General features: G+C 35.5%; 1 protein-coding gene across 1 annotated transcript in view; it reads left to right on the top strand.

Moving 5' to 3' along the window:
• GBE1 (1,4-alpha-glucan branching enzyme 1) overlaps window positions 1-20,691 on the top strand; it is a 272,631-nt gene that overhangs the window by 168,771 nt on the left and 83,169 nt on the right. Inside the window, exons 11-12 of the mRNA XM_069093902.1 lie at window positions 10,386-10,496; window positions 17,357-17,528. Of these exons, the coding sequence (XP_068950003.1) occupies window positions 10,386-10,496; window positions 17,357-17,528 (283 nt within the window). The remainder of the gene's footprint in view (window positions 1-10,385; window positions 10,497-17,356; window positions 17,529-20,691) is intronic.

Genomic DNA, 20,691 nt, shown 5'->3' with positions numbered 1-20,691 from the left:
AAGGATGATTTCTAGGTTCTTTTTTTTATCATGGCTTTCAGGTAGCCCAGTAATTTTTAAATGATCTTTCCTGTATCTATTTTCCAGGGCAGTGGTTTTTCCAGTGAGATATTTCACACTGCCTTCTATTTTTTCATTTGTTTTGATCTGTTTAATAGTATCTTGATTTCTCATAAAGTTACTATCTTCCATTTTCTCCAATCTAATTCTGAAGGAATGATTCTCTTCAATGAGCTTTTGAGATTTTTTCCATCTGGCAAATTTGGCATTATAAGGCATTCTTCTCCCATTGCCTTTTTGAGCCTCTTTTGCCATTAGACTTAGTCTATTTATTAAGGTGTTATTTTCCTCGGTCAGGTTGACTCTCATTTCATAATTTTCTTTCATTGTTCTCATTTTTCTTCCCAGTTTTTTCACCACTTCTGTTATTTGGTTTTCAAAATCCTTCTCAAGGTCCTCTATGACATGTAACCAGCTTGTATTGTTCTTTGAAGCTTTTGGTGCAGGAGTTCTGACTTCATTGTCTTCCTCCTATTCCATGCTTTGATCCTTTTTGTCCCCAGAATAGGAGTGTAAAGTTGGATTTCTCTGTTTGCTTTGCTTCCTTTGCCTGGTCACGTGGCCACTCAATTACTTGACTTTTGGGCTTTTTGCCACAGTAGGACTCTGCTACTAGACAGGGGAGCTTTGTCCAATCACTGGGGTTTTCTCACCTCCCAAAGGGTGCCCTCTCTGAAGACTCCTCACACTCTGGCAAGCTGGTCACACACCCCAGGACCACCGCCCTAGACTGCAATCCAGATCCAAGCAGATTAAAGCAAGAGCAATTACCCCTCAGACTGGTTGCTTTGTTCTCCTACAATGTTCAGGCCAGGAGCTAAAGCTGCCATGTGGCTGTGGCTACATGGCCACAGCACCTCAGCAGCTTCTTGCCCGGGGCAAAGGCTGACCACATTCCCAGACTACCATATCCCAAAGTCCATACTGCACTGACCTATGACTTTGTCCTTTGCATCTATGGGTTGATAATTCTGGAAACTGCCACAGCTGCTTGTGATCTGAAGTCCCTCCGGCCGGCAGCTGGTCACGCCCGCCCTGAGGCTTAAACCTCTGGCTTGTTCAGGGCTGGGCTTGGCTCCCAGAGCACTGCACTAGCCCCTTCCTGCCAGCCTGCCAGCTTTACTCCACGGGACGTTAGCTTCTCCACGTCATTTTGTGGGTTCTGTAGCTCCAAAGTTTGTTCAGAGTCCCCTTTTACATGAATTGGGGGAGGTGGAATCTTGCGCCCCTTGGAATTCCTGTTTCTCCTCCTCCATCTTGACTCCACATTATGGACAGCACCTTTCAAGAAATTATCAAGGGAAAAATAAATTAAGGAGTAAGAAAAAGGATTGTACTGGGAAAAGAAGAAGGGGGGAGGCAGATTATGGTAAATTATATCACTTAGAAAGGTGTAAAAGACCTATTAGAGTAAAGGGAAAGAAGGGAAGGGGTGAGCATCCTTTGAACCTTACTTTCATCAGATTTGACTCAGACAGAAAATAACATACACACTTTGTTGAGTATAGAAATTTATCTTACTCTATAGGGAAGTAGAAGGGGAAAGAAGAAAGAAAAGTAGGTGTGGTGTTGATAGAAGGGAGCTACAAAGCCAAGGTAGAATAACTCTCAAGAGAACTGATGCTGTGAAAAACTTTAATGTTCTGATCACATAGTATAGTGATTTCTCTATTTATTTAGCAGTAAAGTAAAGCAAATATTCTCAGAAACTAAAGTATGACATTCATAACAATATAAAATAACTTATTACTAAGGTGGCCACACAGTGTTAAACAAAAGATGTCATTCAGTGTGTCACAATCTGAATCAATATAAAGTAGCCATCTAAAGTCTTCTTCCATCTTTACTTGGGAATAGCTTTCAATCATCCTTAAAGGGTACAAAGTACAAAGGTCTCTCATCCCCAGGTCTCATTGTCTTAATCTTGTCAGTCAGCACTAAGTACCCAATTATGTCCTTTCATTTTGACTCCTAACTGGCTGACTTATAAATTCCATGGTTCCTCTTTCATGCTCCCAGCTCTTGCCTGAATTCACCCATCTGTCACCTGGATTCACAGGTAGGCAGTTCCCAGCTCCTGCTCCAGCTACACCCATCAAGCTTTGCAGAGTTACAGTAGTATTCACACACATTGCTGGCACTATCATCAATTCACTTTCTGCCTATGAAATCAACACAGAGCAACAGACAGGACCTCTGTCTGAGAAACCAAAAACAAATTAGCAGTTAAGTCTCAGGACCTCTGAAAACATCAGCAAAACCCTTCTTCAGGACTTGTGTAAACAGACAGTAGTAAAGTCCTCTTCCTGGGTTTCTGATCCAGCAGTAAGGTCCCAGGGCTTCTGTAATAGGAACAACATTCTCTGTCAGCAGACAGGTCTGACAAAGTAACATAAACACAGACAGGAAAGACAGAATGCCAACATCACAGTCATCCTTCTCCCAATTCTGCTCAGTCCCAGCTTGTGCTCGAGCTTTTATATCATCAGCTCCTTCCTGTTCCACTCTTCGTCTCAAGTCCTTCCTATTCCAGTCTTTGGCAGGTTCCTTCCATGTGGGCTTCACAGGTTCCGTTTCTAATGGAAACTTGGTATAATCACAGGTGGGGCTCACAGGCACTTTAAGAGCTGAAACAAGGACCTAAATATCATTTTGCTTGCCATTACAGCAGGGCAGTTTCAGGGAGGCAGTGTTCAGAAACGAAACATTGGTGTGGAGGGACAGGGCAAAAGGAGAGGGAAAAGAATAAACAGGGAAGAATAGGATGGCAGAAAAGACACAGATAGTAATTTTAACTGTGAATGGGATGAACTCTCTCATAAAATGGAAGTAGATAGCAGAGTGGATTAAAAACCGTAATCCTGCAATGTATTGTTTATAAGAAACACATTTGAAGCAGAGATACTAAAGGCTGGAGCAGAGTATATTATACATCAGTTGAATTAAAAAAAGCAAAGAGGCAGAGGTAGCAATCCTGATCTCAGATAAAGCAAAAGCAAAAATAGATCCAATTAAAAGGGGATAAGGAAGGAAATTACATCTTGCTAAATGGTACCATAAACAATGAAGTAATATCAGTACTAAATATGTGTTCATCGAGTGGTATAGCTTCCAAATTCTTAAAGAAATGAGTTTTAGGAAGAAATAGATAGCAAAACTATACTGGTAGGGGCCCTCAATGTCCCAGAACTAGATAAATCTAACAATGAAATAGACAAGAAAGAAGTTAAGGCTATGAATAGAATTTTAGAAAAGTTAGAGATAATAGACCTCTAGAGACAACTGAATATGGAAAGAAAGGAATATACCTTTTTCTTGGTATATTGCACCTACACAAAAACTGACAATGTATTAAGAGCACAAAAACTTCACCATCAAATGCAGAAAGGCAGAAACATTGAATGCATCCTTTACATTGATGCAAAAAAAAATTATGGATAATAAACACGTGAAGAAAGATGAAAAATTAATTGTAAAGTAAATAATCCTAAAGAATGGGTGGGTCAAACATCAAATCATAAGAATAATCAATAATTTCATCAAATAGCATGATTAATGAGACAACATATCAAATTTTATGGAATTTAGCCAAAATAATTCTTAGGAGAAATTCTGTATCTCTAAATGCTTACATGAATTAAGTAGGGAAAAAGTAGATCAGTGTATTGGGCATGCAACTAAAAAAACTAGAAAAAGAATAAATTAAAGATCCCGAATTAAATATCAAATTAGAAATTCTGAAAATCAAAGGAGAGATTAATAAACTTGAAAGTAAGGAAACTATTGAACTAATAAATAGAATTAAGAGCTGGTTTTATGAAAAAATATAATAGATAACCTCTGGTTAATTTGATTAAAGGAAATAAAGAAGAAAACCAAATTACCAGTATGAAAGAGGAAAAGGGTGAAATCACCACCAGTGAAGTGGAAATTAAAGAAATAATTAAGATCTATTTTGCCCAACTATAATTTATTTTGCCAATAAATCTGACAGTCTTTTTTTTTTTAAGCAATTGGGCTTAAGTAACTTGCTCAAGGTTACATGGTCAGCTATTTCTGGGTGTGGTGCTAAGTATCAGAGCCCAGATTCGATCCCAGGTCATCCCGACTCTGAGGCTAGTGCTCTTACTCATTGTGCCACCTGGCTGCCCCAAATCTGACAGTCTTAGTAAAATGGATGGATATTTACAAAACTGTAAATTGGCTAGATTAACAGAAGAGGAAAAGTACTTTAATTTGTAACTCATTTTAGAAAAAAAAATTGAACAAACCATTAATGAACTCCCTAAGAAAAAATATCTAGGGCCTCATGGTTTTACAAGTAAATTTAAAAACATTTCCTTCATTATCATACAAGCTGTTTGGGAAAATAGGTGAAGAAGGAGTCCCACCAAATTCCTTTTATGACAAAATTTGGTTCTCATGCCTATCCCAGCGAGAGCCAAATCAGAGAAAGAAAATTCTAGACCAATTTCTCTAATGAATATTAATGCAAAAATTTTAAATAAAATATTGGCAAAGAGATTACAGCAGTTTATCATGAGGATAATACAATATGATGAGATGGGATTTATATCAGGAATTCATGGCTGATTTAATATTAGGAAAATTGTCAGCATAATTCGTCATATCAATAACTAAACTAACAGAAATCATAGGATTATCTCAATAGAAAAGTAAAAGCTTTTGACAAAATATAACACCCATTGCTATTAAAAACATTAGAGAGCATAGCAGTAAAGGGAGTTTTCCTTAAAATGATTAGTAATATCTACTTAAAACCATCAGGAAGTATTATCTGTAATGGGGATAAGCTAGAAGCTTTCCTAGTAAGATCAGGGGTGAAGCAAGGATGCCCATTATTACCACTATTGTTTAATATTGTACTAGGGTTCTTAGCTTTAGCAAAAAGAGAAGAAAAAGAAACAGACACGATTTTTATAGTGAAGAAACAAAATTACCCCTTCTTTGCAGATGATATGATGGTATTCTTAGAGTATCTTAGACAATCAACTAAAAACTACTTGAAACAATTAACAACTTTATCAGAATTGCAGGATATAAAATAAACTCATATACATCATCAATGTTTCTGTATATTACCAGCAAATCCTAACAGGAAGAGATAGAAAGAGAAATTCCATACAAAATAACTGTAGACTATATAAAATATTTGGGAGGCTGCCTGCCAAGATAAACCTAGGAACTATATGACCACAGTTACAAAGCATTTTTTTTACACAAATAAAGTCAGATCCTAACAATTAGGATGATATAAATTGTTCATAGGTAAATTGGGCTAATATAGTAAAAATGTCAATTCTACCTAAATTTATTTAGTGCCATACCAATGAAACTACAAAAAAATTATTTTATAGCTCTAGAAAAAAATGATAACGAATTTCATTTGGAAGAACAAAATGTCAAGAATATCAAGGGATTAATGAAAAAAAAATGCAAAAGAAAGTGGCTTGGCCAAACCAGTTCTAAAACTATATTATAAAGCAGCAATCATCAAAACTATTAAATACTGGCTAAGAAATAAAGTAGTAGATCAGTGGAATAAGTTAGGTAGACAAGAAACAGTAATGAATGACTATAGTGATCTATAGTTTGATAAACCACAAAATTCCAGCTTCTGGGATAAGAACTCACTATTCGACAAAAACTGCTGGGAAAACTGGGAAATACTATGGCAGAAACTAGGCATAGACCACCGTCTCACAATATAGACCAAGGTAAAGTCAAAATGGGTACATGATTTAGACATAAAGGGTAATACCGTAAGCAATTTATGGAAGCAAGGTGTAGTTTACCTTTCAGATCTGTGAAGAAGGAAAGAATTTATGACCAAATGAGATAGAGAACATTATGAAATGCAAAATAGGTAATTTTGATTACATTAAATTATAAAATGTTTTTGCACAAACAAAACCAATGTAATCAAGCAAAAATCTGGGAAACAAATTTTATAGACACTGTTTCTGATAAAGGCCTCATTTCTAAAATAGAGAACTGAGTCAAATTTGTAAGAATACAAGTCATTCCCCAATTGATAAATGGTCAAAGAATATGAACAAGCATTTCTCAGATGAATAAATAAAATATATCTATAGTCATGTGTATAAATGCTCTAAATCACTGTTGATTAGAGAAATAAAACAACTCTGAGATAACAACATCATGCCTATCAGATTGCTAACATGACAGAAAAGGAAAATTATAAATGTAGGAGGTGTGGGAAAGTTAGAACAATTAATGCATTATTGGGGGAGTTGTGAATTGATCAAACCCTTCTGGAGACCAATTTCGAACTATGCCCAAGGGAATATAAAGCTTTTGATTAGGCAATACTATTATTACGTCTGTGTGCCAAAGAGATTATAAAAATGGGAAAAGGACCCACAAGTACAAAAATATTTATAGCAGCTCTTTTTGTGGTAAGGAAGAATTGGAAATTGAAGATGTATCCATAAGTTGAGTGAAGGCTGAACCAGTTGTGATACAGGAATTAATGGAATACTATTGTGCTGTAAGAAATGATGAACAGGTTGATTTCAGAAAAACCTGAAAATACTTACATGAACTGGTACTTAGTGAAAGTGAGCTGAACCAGTAGAACAGTGTACATAGTAACAGCAACGTTGTGTGATGATCAACTATGATAGTCTTAGCTTTTCTTAGCAATAAAGTGATCTGAGACAATTCCTAAAGACTCATGATGGAAAATGCTATCTACATCCAGGGAAAGAACTATGGAGTCTAAATGCAGATTGAAGCATATTATTTTTACTCTTTTATTTTTTCTTTTATTGCTTTTCTCTTTTGTTCTGATTCTTCTTTCACAACATGACTAATGTGGAAATATATTTTAAAATATTGTACGTGTATAACCTCTATCATATTGCTTCCTCTTTGGGGAGAGGGGAAGGGTGAGATTGAGGGGGAAAATGTGGAATCAAAAATCAGTATTGGAAACTCTTCATGTATTTGGAAAAAATACAAAAGCATAAAGTGGAAAAAATAAAGATTTCTGGAAAATAAAAATGAAGATCAAGGAAACAAAAAAGTACATGTTATTTTAACTCTTGTTATAAAGGTACTTTTTATAGTTACTTTTTAACTAAAATAGTTTTGACAAGATTTGTCTTCTCAATTAATACTGTTCTTATATCAATTCAAATTTGCGTAATCTCAGATTAGTGCAATTATCTCCTTACTGTTCACTTTGCCTCCTTTCTCTTATTCCTGGCTTGCTGTTAGAGATCTCAGTTGGGTGTTTCATAGACCTGAAATTCATCATGTCCAAAACTGAACTCCCCCACTTTCCCCTAAAATCCTCCACTCTTCTTAATTTCCCTGTTATTATCAAGAATACCCACCATTCTCAAGTCAGCTAGATTCACAATTTAGATGTCATCTTGTCTCCTCACTTTCTCTCACCTGTCTCTCTCTTCCATGCATATTTAGTTATTTTGTCAAGTTGTTTTCACCTTCATAACATCTCTCCCATATTCTGCCTTTTCTCCTTTGATGCTGCTGCCAGCCTGCAACAGACCCTGGTCACCTTACACCTGGATTATTGTCATAGTTTCCTAGTTGGTCTTCTTTACTCAGGTGTCTCAATTCACCTTCTACTCAACTAACAGACTGATCTTTCTAAAGGGCAGACTGATCTTGTCACCCTCCACCCCTCTCTCCATTCAGTAAACTCCATTGGTTCCTTCTTACTTCCAGGATTTTACTAGGATTCATCTCTTGACACCTTTATGCCTTTCCTGTCTTCTGAACCTTACTCTTTGCCATATACCCTGAAATCCTGAATTTTCTTGAAACAAGGTGTATCTTTCATCTCTGAGTATTTCCACTGGCCTCTCTCCTGTTCTTAGAATGCTGTCTTCCTCATCTTAGCCTCCAAGCTTCTCTGATTTCCTTCAAATTCCAACAAAATCCCACTTTCTGTAAAAAGCTTTTCCTATTCATCCTTATTCTTTGTACTTTCCTTCTGAGATTATGCCCATTTTATCTTTTATATATCTGATTTGTTCGTGGTTGTTTGCATGTTGTCTCCCCTTTTAGTCTGTGAGCTTTTTTAATTTGCTTCTTTGCCTTTCTTTGTAACACCAACACTTAGCATAGTGCCTGGTATATAGTAGAAACTTGATAATGCTAGGTGAATGGCTGTCTTTCTATAATACTCTTAACTGTCAGCTTCAGGCATTCAAGGTCTTTCCTCTGCCAGCTCCACCTCTATTGTGGTCTTCCTTTCAAACTGTTCTGTCATGTTTATTCCTGTTTCTATGCCCTCTCTTGTGCTTTTTCAAAGGCTTTCTTCCATTCTATATTTTATGTTTTCCAAAGCCAGTGGCATGGAAAACTATTCTCTAATTTAATCGATCTTGCTTTTATTAATCATTTCTTATGTGATAAGTACTATATGAGGCACTAGACATGCAGGGACAACAGTATAAACAGTGCCTGTTTCTATTGGTGAATTACTATAAACCTATTCTGATCATAGTCTACAGTGGCATTTTCCTTCTTTGAATTCCTGAAATCTGTTGAAATTACCATACAATGTGGTTTTTGACTATAGTTTTACATTCTAATCTAATAATTTGATGCATGGCCATTTTATCTTCTCAACTAGGAAAAAGGACTCTTTTATTTCTTTTGTATCCCTCACAAAGCTAAGCAGAATGATGAGCACATAGTAAAGTACTTAATGCTTATTTATTGATTTAAGCCAGTGTTAAGAATTGAAAGAAAAAGATCAGGAACAAATTAAGGACCACATGAAATTTTTTTTCTTCTCTAATTTATATGCCTTTGCATATAAATAAAAAGCATTTCCAAGTTTGCCAGAAAACCTACCTGATAATGTTTACATCATCATAGAGTGAGGCTTCATGGTTATAAAAGCAGTAAGTAAAATGGTCTTTTTTCAATCTCAGAATTCCCAGGGTTAGTGAGCTACTGGCCATTTGTAACACTGCTTTTCATTCTGCCCTTTCTGTTGCTAAAAAAATAATTGCATGCCTTTTCCTCAATTGCAATATGTCTTTATACTTAATAGTTTTCTGTAGCATATTAGCCTGCTTTCATGTTTTTGTAACCTTTTATTTGAATGGCTTTTCTATGTGACAACAAAAGTATTCATGTCAAAATATTATAAGCTTATGATTAAATTCAATGATAATTACTCTTGAAACTAGAAATATTTATTCAGTTTCTAAGAAATAGCTGTACTTTTGATGTACATTAAAAATAATTCTAAAATTGCTTTCTTTAGTCTTCTATTAAATGATAATATGTCATCATATGATTTAGAAGTAACATACTAGTAATATGCTACAATTATTAATGAAAACTTGATCATCATTATGGGATATGGGGGGGGCATGTTCTAGAAAGCCAATGTAGATAATGATTATTTTTAAAAAGAATGCTATGTTTTACTACTCTGTATGGATGCTATTATTTCTGTTTGCATAAAATTTATGAACGAGAAAAATTCATGTTTCTGAGTGTTAAGTGGAATTTTGATGTTCAATAATGTGGTATCCTAGTGAACAAGCACCCACTTCCTTTTCTTCTAGTCCCTATGAAAATTATTTCCCATTGCTATCTTTCACTTTACTCATATCTAATTTAATCTTAGGTCCTTGCCTCATATTTTATAGAAAAAATTGAGGCTATTTCTCATGAGCCCCACTTTTCACCTCTTTGCTTCTAATGATCCTTCTGCCACTCTCTCCTCCTTCCTTAGTCAGGTGATCCCATTTCATCCCATCTCCTCTGGCAGATTGCTGCCTTTTTCATCCCCTCTCTGTCACTTTTTCAAACTCTCTCTGTCTACTAGCTCATATACTTAGAGAATCAAATAAAAAAAACATTTGAAATAATAAACAACTTTAGCAAAGTTGCAGGATATAAAATAAACCATATAGATCATCGATATTTCTATATATTACTAACAAAGTCCAACAGCAAAAGATAGAGAAATTCCATTTAAAGTTATTGTAGGCATTAAAAAATATTTGACAATCTGACAAAATAAACCTAGTAACTATATGAACACAATTTCAAAACACAGTCTTCACAAATAAATGTTCTCCCTCTTCTTAATATGCCTTATATTCACATTTGAGTATGTATAAGGGCAGAGGCTTTTATTTTTGTCCTTGTATTCCCTAAAACATAGTGCTTAATCCATAGTAAACAGTTTTTTCTTGGATGAATTTAATAATCATAGTGTAGGAAAAATAGTTTTCAGAACACAATTCACTTTAATTATAAGTATTTTTCAATTTTGTTTTAACTAGATACTTAAAGAATTTAAAGATGAAGACTGGAATATGGGAAACATTGTGCATACTCTCATAAACAGACGTTACCTTGAAAAGTGTATTGCATATGCAGAGAGTCATGATCAGGTAAAAAAAAATATTTGCAATGATGCATGTAATTCAACTCTTTTTCAAGTATTTCTTTAAGAAATTTAGCTATAATTGGAATATGTTTACTTAGCTTAATTATCCAAATGTGCAGATATAAAATTACTTTTTTGTTGTTATTTTTAGAACTTATCTCCTTACATTATTTGTATATTCCATTTCACTACCTGGGAATTCCTCCATCCTGCAGTATATTATGCTTAAGTTTTGACAAAAGCTGTACTGACACATTCCAATATTGCATGTAGAAACTGTTATTAAAACTATTTTTGTGCGAATTTGACTTTAAAATTTAGTCTCAAAATGTCCATTTTGATTAAAATGGTGGTAAAATTAACTAGCATCTTTAGTATCCTTATTTTCAAAACACATTAATTTGTACTCTTATTTGAGTTATTTGTATTCCTATGTAAAGTGAGCCAATTGAACTAAGTGATCTCTATGGGCCCTTCCATTTCTAAAATACATAATCCTATGGATAGAAAACTGTTAGAATAAGTCAGATTTGGAAAATTGTTATATAGCTTTTAGTACCTCAGGTAAATAGAACAAGTTCTAGTCATAGGAGATCTGTTCTCACAGTAGTGCACTGTGGTTATCTTAATCTAGTGATTCTTCATCAACTTGAGTCCCTCTTTCCTCAAAAAATAAATAAATAAATGAAAGAAAAGGAGAAAAAATAGGGAAAGAGTAGAAATTTTCATGAGCAAAACCTCAAAATATATAGAGATATTGAAGATATGAGTTGAACAAAAAGAACTATTAATATAGTGGATACCATGTTGTCAAAGAAAGCATGGAGAAATTTCTAGATGAAGTGATTAGTACTACAATACTAACTAGACTATCAAAAATGAGAATTGAACTTTTATAGGAACTCAGAATTATTTAGAAGCTTGCAATATGCAAAGATGATGTGCTTACATTCTAATAGTGGGAGAAGAAGCAACTGTCCTTCACAAATCTAATGGCAATAGGGATCATAAAGTGATTTAAATAAGACTAGGGGAACTGGAAATTGTTTTATTATGTTTTGATTAACTTAAGAGAAAAAAGAAAAGGTAAGGAAAAAAGAATACATTAGAGATTAGAGAAGGAGGGAAGGTATGGAATTTTCTATTTTACATTATCAGGATGATCAAGAAGAATATATAAACATAGATGAAGGGCTGAGGGAGCAGGTGTCATTTGAATCACACTTTCATCTGAGGTAGACAAAAGAAGGTAGAATACAACCCCCCATCAAACACACACACACACCCTAATAATGAAATATATTCCTCTCAGCAAAGAAACAGGAGGAAAATCAGTAAGAATGGGGAATAAGAGAAAGGGTAGATTCAAGGAGGAATCAGTTTGATGAATCTTGAAAAATTTGAAATGTAAGAAAACATAAAAACTTTTTAATAAGAGAGCTTGTGAGTTTAAGAGAGGAAGGTCAGGCAAGTAGAAAGCAGATTTCAAGTAGAAATCACTAGTTCTAAGTACTCTTCCCTCTCACCAAAGAAAATAAAAAATATAAAAGGAGAGGATGGAGGAAAACAAACTATAGGAATTTGGGACCTCAAATGTATATACAAATGAAGAAATGATGGAATAAAAAAATTAAGTACTTTTTATGTACTACATATTGTTCAAAGTGCTGAGCATATAGGAAAGAAAAAGTCTTTGTACTCAAGAATCCCATATTCAAATAATGGGACCAACATATGTACAAGATTTCAGCTGTGAGTGATATAGAATACCTCATGGTTTTAGGGTACAATTTAGTTAGATTGAACTAGTGGCTGAAGTAGTGCCTGTGGTTTGACTAGCATGATTTGTGCAATCCCTGTCTTTCTAGGTGATTTATACTACTTCAGCTATGCTTTATTTCTTGTCCTATTGATGGGAGTTGGTCAGTAGTTTGTATTGGTAAAGTAACTAACAATAAATAAATAAAAAATAAAGACATTAAGGACCTAAAGTTTTAGAAAAGTTAAATTTGATAGATCTCTGGCACTATTACAAAAATTGTCTATAATCTGCCATCATAAATCACTCAAATAGATATAGAAAAGCAGAAATAATGAATGCTAATTTACTAAACAAAATGAAGTAATCATATTCAGTAAATGGCCAGTGGAGGCAGAGCCAAGATCTGGAGTCAGGTAGGGACTTGCTCTCCCCCAACCCCTCCAGGTACCTTTAAAATGCAACTCTAAACAAATTCTAGAGCAACAAAACCCACCGAAAGACAGAGTGAAAAATATTTCTAGTCCAACACAACCTGGAAGGTTGACAGGAAAGATATTTTGTACCACGGTGATTCAGGAGAACAATACAGCATAGACAATGCCAGTACAAAGTGGGCCACAACATACCAGGAGCAAGCCTTAGGGAAATTGAATCAATGGCAGGAAATTGAATCAAAACCAGAGTCAGATGGTTTCCTGACTCCTCTCAGCCCATAGAAGCCAAAGACAACTTGGAAGATCAGTAGGAAAGGTTTGTTGCAGAGTGGAGCACGGTCCAGCATAGGCACCTGCAAACTTTGGGAACAGTTGAATCAACAGTGGCAGTGGAAGCATCAGTGGCTGCTTCCAGAGCTCTCAGCCCACGGATGGTAAAGGGGTCTAACAGATGGTCAAAAGTAGATTAGAGGGGTCTTTTTGCTCTCACAGGGGCAGGAATCTGTTGCTTGGCACATCCATCCAGTCCTGGGTGGCAGTCCCAGGACAAAGAGTAGCACTAACACACCAGATCCCTCCTCAAAGTTCCAGGGCAGAAAAGAGCACTTGTGGTTGCTCATAGGACAGAGTACAGGTCAGGAGTGTAATAAACACCTGTACTTAGATCATACTACCTTGGAAGAACTGAAAAATTACAGATCCCTAGAAGTATCTCTGAAAACAGTTGCACAAAACCCCTGAAGCTTGGGAAAGTGCCCTCTTCACCTTGGAATCAGAACCCTACTTTAACGTACAATTAAAAACAAGGAATAGGCTGGAGAAATGAGAAACAATGAGAAAGAATTCTGACTATTCAAAGTTACTATGGGTGACAAGGAAGATCAAAACACACATTCAGAAGAAGACAACATCAAAGACCCTACATCCAAAGTCTCAGGCTGTGAAAGGGTTCAAAAAAGATTTTGAAAATCAGGTAAGAGAAGTAGAGGAAAAATTGGGAAGAGAAATGAGAGTGATGCAGGAAAATAACGAAAAACCAGTCAACAGCTTAGTAAAAGAGATAATAAAAATACTGAAAACATCTTAAGAAACAGCCTAGCAAAAATGATAAAAGAGGTTCAAAAAGGCAGTGAGAAGAATGCCTTATACAGCAGAATTGACCAAATGGAAAAGGAGGTCCAAAAGCTCACCAAAGAAACTAATTCCTTCAAAATTAGAACGGAACAAATGGAAGCTAATGACTTGATGGGAAATCAAGAAACAATAGAACAAAACCCAAAGAATGAAAAAATAGAAGGCCATGTGAAATATCTCCTTGGAAAAGCAACTGACTTGGAAAATATATCCAGGAGAGACAATTTAAAAATTATTGATCTACTTGAAAGCCATGATTTAAAAAAAAAAAAAGTACTGCCTAGGTATTATCTTTTAAGAAATTATCAAAGAGGTGGAGCCAAGATGGCTGAGTAGAAGCAGGACTTCCCCACGACTCCGGCTTCCACCTTCCCCAATCCATGTAAAAAAGGGACTCTAAACAAGCCTTGCTGCAGAACCCACAAAATGACACAGAGAAGCTAACTTCCCACTGAGGACAGCCCGGAAGGCCGGCAGGAATCGGCCAGGACAGTGCTCTGGGAGCTGAGCCCAGACCCACCCTGAGGCTTTAGCCCCAGGGTGGGCCTGGCCATTCACAGCTGGAGGGACTCCAGATCAGCAGCAGCTTGGTCATTTCCAGATTTATCAACACACAGATGCAAAGGACAAAGTGAGAAGTCAGTGCAGTCTGGACTTAGGGACCAGTAAGTGGGAGTGCCTGGCTTTTGCCCCCGGGGCAAGAAGCCACTGAGGCAAGCCAGCCAGCGCCACGTGGCAGCTTCAGCTCTTGGCCTGCAGAGTGTAGGGGGACCAAGCACCAGTCTGAGGGGTAATCGCTCTTGCTTTAACCTTCTTGGATCTGGATTTCGGTCTAGGGTGGAGGTCCTGGGGTGTATGTCTAGCTTGACAGGGCGTGTGGAGACCTCAGAGAGGGTACCCATCTAATATCTCCAGCAACTGAGAAAACCCCAGCGTTTGAGACGAAAGCTCCCCTGTCTGGTGGCAGAGTCCTACTGTGGCAAAAAGCCCAGGGGTCAAGTGACTGAGGGGCGACATGACTAGGCAAAGGAAACAAAGCAGACAGAAGATTCCAACATTAGACTCCTATTTTGGGGACAAAAAGGAGCAAAGCATGGAACAGGAGGAAGACAGTGAAGTCAGAACTCCTGCACCCAAAGCTTCAAAGGAAAATACGAGCTGGTTACAAGCCATAGAGGACCTTAAGAAGCAGATAAGAGAAGTGGAGGAAAAATTGGGAAGAGAAATGGGAACAATACAAGAAAATTATGAAATGAGAGTCAACAGCCTGACTGAGGAAAATAACACTTTAAAAAACAGACTGGCTCAAATGGTAAAAGAGGCTCAAAAAGGCAATGAGGAGAAGAATGCCTTAAAAAGCTGAATTTGGCAGATGGAAAAAGAATCTCAAAAACTCAATGAGGAGAATCATGGCTTCTGAATTAGACTGGAGCAAATGGAAGCTAATAACTTTATGAGAAATCAAGATGCTCTTAAGCAGATCCAAACAAATGAAAGAATAGAAGGCAATGTGAAATATCTCATGGGAAAAACCACTTACCTGGAAAATAGATCCAGGAGAGATAATTTAAAAATTATTCAACTACCTGAAATCCATGATCAAAGTAAGAACCTAGAAATCATCCTCCAGGAAGTTCTCAAAGAAAACTGCCCTGATATTTTAGAACCAGAGGGCAAAATAGAGGTTGAAAGAATCCACCGATCACCTCCTGAAAAAGATCCCAAAAAGAAAACTCCTAGGAATATTATAGCCAGGTTCCGGAATTCCCAGATTAAGGAGAGAATATTACAAGCAGCCAGGAAGAAACAATTTGAATATTGTGGGAACACAATCAGGATAACCCAGGATCTGGCAGCTTCTACACTGAGGGATCGAAGGGCTTGGAATATGATATTCCGGAGGGCAAAGGAGCTGAGATTAAAACCAAGAGTCACCTACCCAGTAAAACTGAGTATCATGTTTCAAGGGGGAAATATGGTCATTCAGTGGAATAGAGGACTTTCAATCATTCTTGCTGAAAAAACCAGAGTTGAACAGAAAATTTGACATTCAGATACAAGAAGCAAGAGAAGCATGAGAAGGTAAACAGGGAAAAGAAATCATAAGTCACTTATCAAAGTTGAACTATTAACATTCCTACATGGAAAAATGAAAATTGTAACTTATGAACCTTTTCTCATTAATTGAAGGGAATATATATATATCTATGTATACATATATATGTCTATATATGAGGGTATATGGGCATATGTATACATATGTGAATGTGTGTATATATGTTTACAGGTATACATAGATAAAGGGCATAGGACCAATTTAATAGGAAGGGATGATACTTAAAAGGTGAAATTAAGAGGTGAGAGAGGAATATAATGAGAAGAGATGGGGAGAGACAGAATGGGGTAAACTATCTCATACAGAAGAGGCAAAGGGAAATGGTTACAATGGAGGGGAAGAATAGGAAGGCAAAAGGGAATGGGTCAACCTTATTCCCATTGAATTTGGCTTGAGGAGGGAATGAAATACACACTAAATAGGGTATCTCACCCTACAGGAGAGTAGTGGGGGGGGGAGGGGATGAGAGGGGGGATGATGGAAGGGAGGGCAGGCTGGGGGGCAGGGAATTTGGAAGCTCCCATTTTTGAAAAGGGACAGGATCAAAGTAGAGAATAAAACAAGTGGGAGGTGGGATAGGAGGGAGGGAAATATAGTCAGTCTTTTACAATATATCTACTGTGCTATTGTTTTGCATTAGCTACACATTCATCCTATACTGAACTCCCTATCTTCCCAGTAAGGGTGGGTGACAAGAGAGGAAGGGAATGAATCTGAAATTCAAAGTTTTGAAATAAAATATTCAAGATGTTTAATTCCATAAAAAGTCTGAAGAAACATTTAATGTATACATCATTCCTACAGAAGCATATGCAGATAATTAGAAAAGATATGTCAGGTTTTCAAAAATACTGACATACATACATATCTACATATGTGTGTGTATATGTATATATAATACATATTCAGTGGTTAAGAACAATGACATTAAGTAGAAGAAAAAGTCACCTTTAGATTATCCTGGTTAATATAGTGGAAAAGTGACTTACATGATTAAAATAATTTTAACTTTTAAAATATATCATGATTTTGAGGAAGGGAGGAAGCAAACTTACTTTCTATTTATGCTCTTTTGGTTAACAATGAATAAGTTATAAAAGTTCACATTTCTATATTGTTTTACAATTTATAAAGTGTTTTTCTCACAATCGTACTATGGAAAAGGTAGTATTAGAAGCATCTATCAGTCTCACTTTACAAGAGAGGATATAAACATCTTGAAAATAAACCTTCTAAAACTGCTTTATTAGTTAACATTCTTTTAAGAAAATATTTGCAGAATAAGAAATTCATTTTTCTTCACCTATCCTGTTCACCCTAAAAAAGGCAATATCAATTTGTAAATTTGGTTCAAATTATAATTGTTTGTAACTCATTTTTAATTTTATTTGTACCTATGTCTTTTTTTATTGCTGTAGGCTCTTGTTGGTGATAAGACCCTGGCATTTTGGTTGATGGATGCAGAAATGTATACAAACATGAGTGTGCTGTCCCCTCTTACTGTAGTTATTGATCGTGGAATACAGCTTCATAAAATGATTCGTCTCATTACTCATGCTCTTGGAGGAGAAGGCTATCTGAACTTTATGGGTAAGTGTGTCTTATACATATTAAATATGAATTGCAGGTGAATAAAATGAAGCTTTTAATATGATTTTTGTTTTGTTCAATATACCAGATCAGTACATACACACACACACACACATAAACCATTTTCAGAGTACTAAGTTACAAATGTGAAATTAAAATTCCATTTTTATAATCATGTATATTTTATGAAAGGAAAATAATACAAAAGATATTGTTGTCTTTATGAAATATTTAAAGAAATTTTATAGGAACTACTTGCATTATTTTCTTGTCCTTGCTCTTTGTTGTAATTACATTTTTTTTAAGTAGGTAAGTTGTCAATTAGAAATAAAAATATTTTTTTTTCAATAATATTTATTATAGGAGAATTTGCTACATGACGTATATATTGGAATAATTATACTAAAATTAGTGATTCTCAGTCCTCTTAGAATTTATTATAGACTCAGGGTATAATTGACAAACAATAGATCTTTTATAAAATAAAAGTTTACCTGTTTTTGGGAAAAGATACAGTTGAAACAAGTTCATTTCCTCAAGTGTCCTTATTGAGATGAAAAAATTGGTCCAGAGAGGTTGAGTGATTTACCCATGTAAACTGGTGATGAGTTATTTACTTAAAAAAGAGAGTAAAAAATGTTTGAGAAACACATCAATTAAAAGTGACTCTTGTCAAAATATCTTGCATGATAAAATTATATATACTTTGAACTTTAAGTAATTGTATTAACTTTTGGGCCCAGAGGGAAAGAAAAGGTTCAGTTGGACACAGTTTGCTTTTAAATAAAAGGTAATAGCATTAATCAAGATTCTTAGGCTTTGAGAAAGAGTGTTGTTTATTTTTTATATTATATTTTTATATTGTATTATCCTTGTGGTGCTCTAGCACCAGAGCCTACATATGATAGTGTTGGTAAGTACTTTTTAAAATGAATTAATGAATGAAGAATGAGTTCTCCCTTTGTTTCTTCCCAGGAAAGCCTCAGAGGTGAGCAAAATCTTCTGGGCATGTCTTTAATTTAAGAAGTTTTATAAGTGCCCACACCTCTACCTAGTAATAAAAAAGATGTGTGTGAACTAAACCTACTTAGTAGAAAAAACATATCTCTGGTGATGAATAGAAAGCAAAAAGTCAATGGCCCTTATTGTGTCATATTCCAAACAACCTCCAGGTTTATCTGTTTTGTTTCATTTAAGACCCAAAATATTTCACTAACATTGAGTATTAAGAGCTATAGTTATCACTCAAGTTCCAGAAGACTCTAGGAAATCTAAAAAAATTAACCTATAAAAGTTGTGACTAAATAATGTTAAGTAGGGGTGTCTAGGTCGCCCAATGAATAGAGCACCTGCCATGGAGTCAAGGGGACCTGAGTTCAAATCCCATCTCAGACACTTAACACACACACACACACACACACACACACACACACACACACACAAACTAGCTGTGTGGCCTTGGCCAAGTCACTTAACCCCAATTGCCCTACCTTCCTCCCTCCAAAAAAAAAAGCAAAAAAATTAAATATTTATAAGTATTTCTCGATCAGTAAATAAAAGCAGAAGTAAAAAAATGGAGATCATTAAATAATTTTACAACTGTTATTGAGTTATTGATTTGCACTTAGATTTGATTGCTTTGTGTATTTAATAATTGACTCAATACTTAATTACTTAATTTAATATCTTAAAATATTTACATAGAGTTCCTAGATATTGAGTATATATCACTGTTGTCTAATTTATCTCCCCCATCATCATAATCATGGTCACTTTTCACTATGTAAATATGAGTCTCATTACATTTACCTAATGTAAGTAAATTAAATGAAAAGTAAAACAAAAATCAATTCTCCTCATTTCTAATTCTCCACATATTTGGAATTTCACAGACAAAACTTCTTTGGGTTTTGTTGTTGTTTAGCCTTCATTTTCTGTTTATTTATTTATTTTTTGATTATTTTTAGTTTACAGCATTCATTTCCACAAGATTTTGAGTTACAGATTTTCTCCCCGTCTTTCCCCTACCCCCCACCCCAAAGCAGCTATCTCACTGAATACCCTCTCCCTCAGTCTGCTGTCTGCTATATCCTTCCCCATCCCCACTCTGACTTTCCAGTAGGCAAGATAGATCTCATACCCCAGTGCCTGTATATCTTATTTCCCAGTTGCATGTAAAAATATATACATATGTATGTATGTATGTGTATATATATAAATTTTTTTTAATTTGATTTTAAAACTTTCAATTCCAGATTCTTTCCCTTTTTCCCTTGTCATCCACCCTTACTGGGAAAATAAGTAATTCAATATAGGTTGTACATGTGTAGTTACACAAAACATTTCCATAGTGGATATATTGTGAAAGACTGACTATATTTCGCTCCATCCTCTTCTGCCCCCCTCTCCCTTTTCAAAAGTGTGTGCTTCTAACTAACCTCCCTGCCCCCAATCTGCCCTCCCATCTATCATTCCCCTTCTTATCCCCTTCCCCCCTACTTTCCTGTAGGGTAAGATACCCAATTTAGTGTGTATGTTATTCCCTCCTTAAGCCAAATTCAATGAGAGTAAGGTTGATCCATTACCTTTTGCTTTCCTACTCTTCCCCTACATTGTAACAGTTTTCCCTTGCCTCTTTTTTATGAGATAATTTACCCTATTCTGTCTCTCCCTATTGCCTTTCATTATATTCCCCTCTCACCTCTTAATTTTATTTTTTAAATATCATCTCTTCCTATTCAGTTGATCCTATGCCGCCTCTCTATGTATACCTGTACATATATGTACACTCACATATGTATTCATATGCACATATACCCTCCTATATAGACATATATATATGTATGTGTATGTATATACACACACACATTTATATTCCCTTCAACTCTCCTTATACTGAGAAAAGTTTCATAAGTTACAATTACTTTTTTCCCATGTAGGCATGTAAATAGTTCAACTTTGATAAGTTCCTTGTGATTTCTTTTCCCTGTTTACCTTCTCATGCTTCTCTTGCTTCTTGTATCTGAATGTTAAATGTTCTATTCAACTCTGTTTTTTTCATCAGGAATTCTTGAAAGTCCTCTATTTCATTGAATGACTATATTTTCCCCTGAAGCTTTATACTGTTTGGTGGGGTAGGTGATTCTTGGTTTTAATCCCAACT

This window comes from Petaurus breviceps, unplaced genomic scaffold (genome assembly GCF_028583685.1).
Source record: "Petaurus breviceps papuanus isolate PSGF00001 unplaced genomic scaffold, PetGlider_PUasm1.0 213, whole genome shotgun sequence".
Classification (NCBI taxonomy): domain Eukaryota; kingdom Metazoa; phylum Chordata; class Mammalia; order Diprotodontia; family Petauridae; genus Petaurus; species Petaurus breviceps.
Note: the sequence above shows the minus strand (reverse complement) of the source record. Positions and strands in the feature narration are given on the sequence as shown.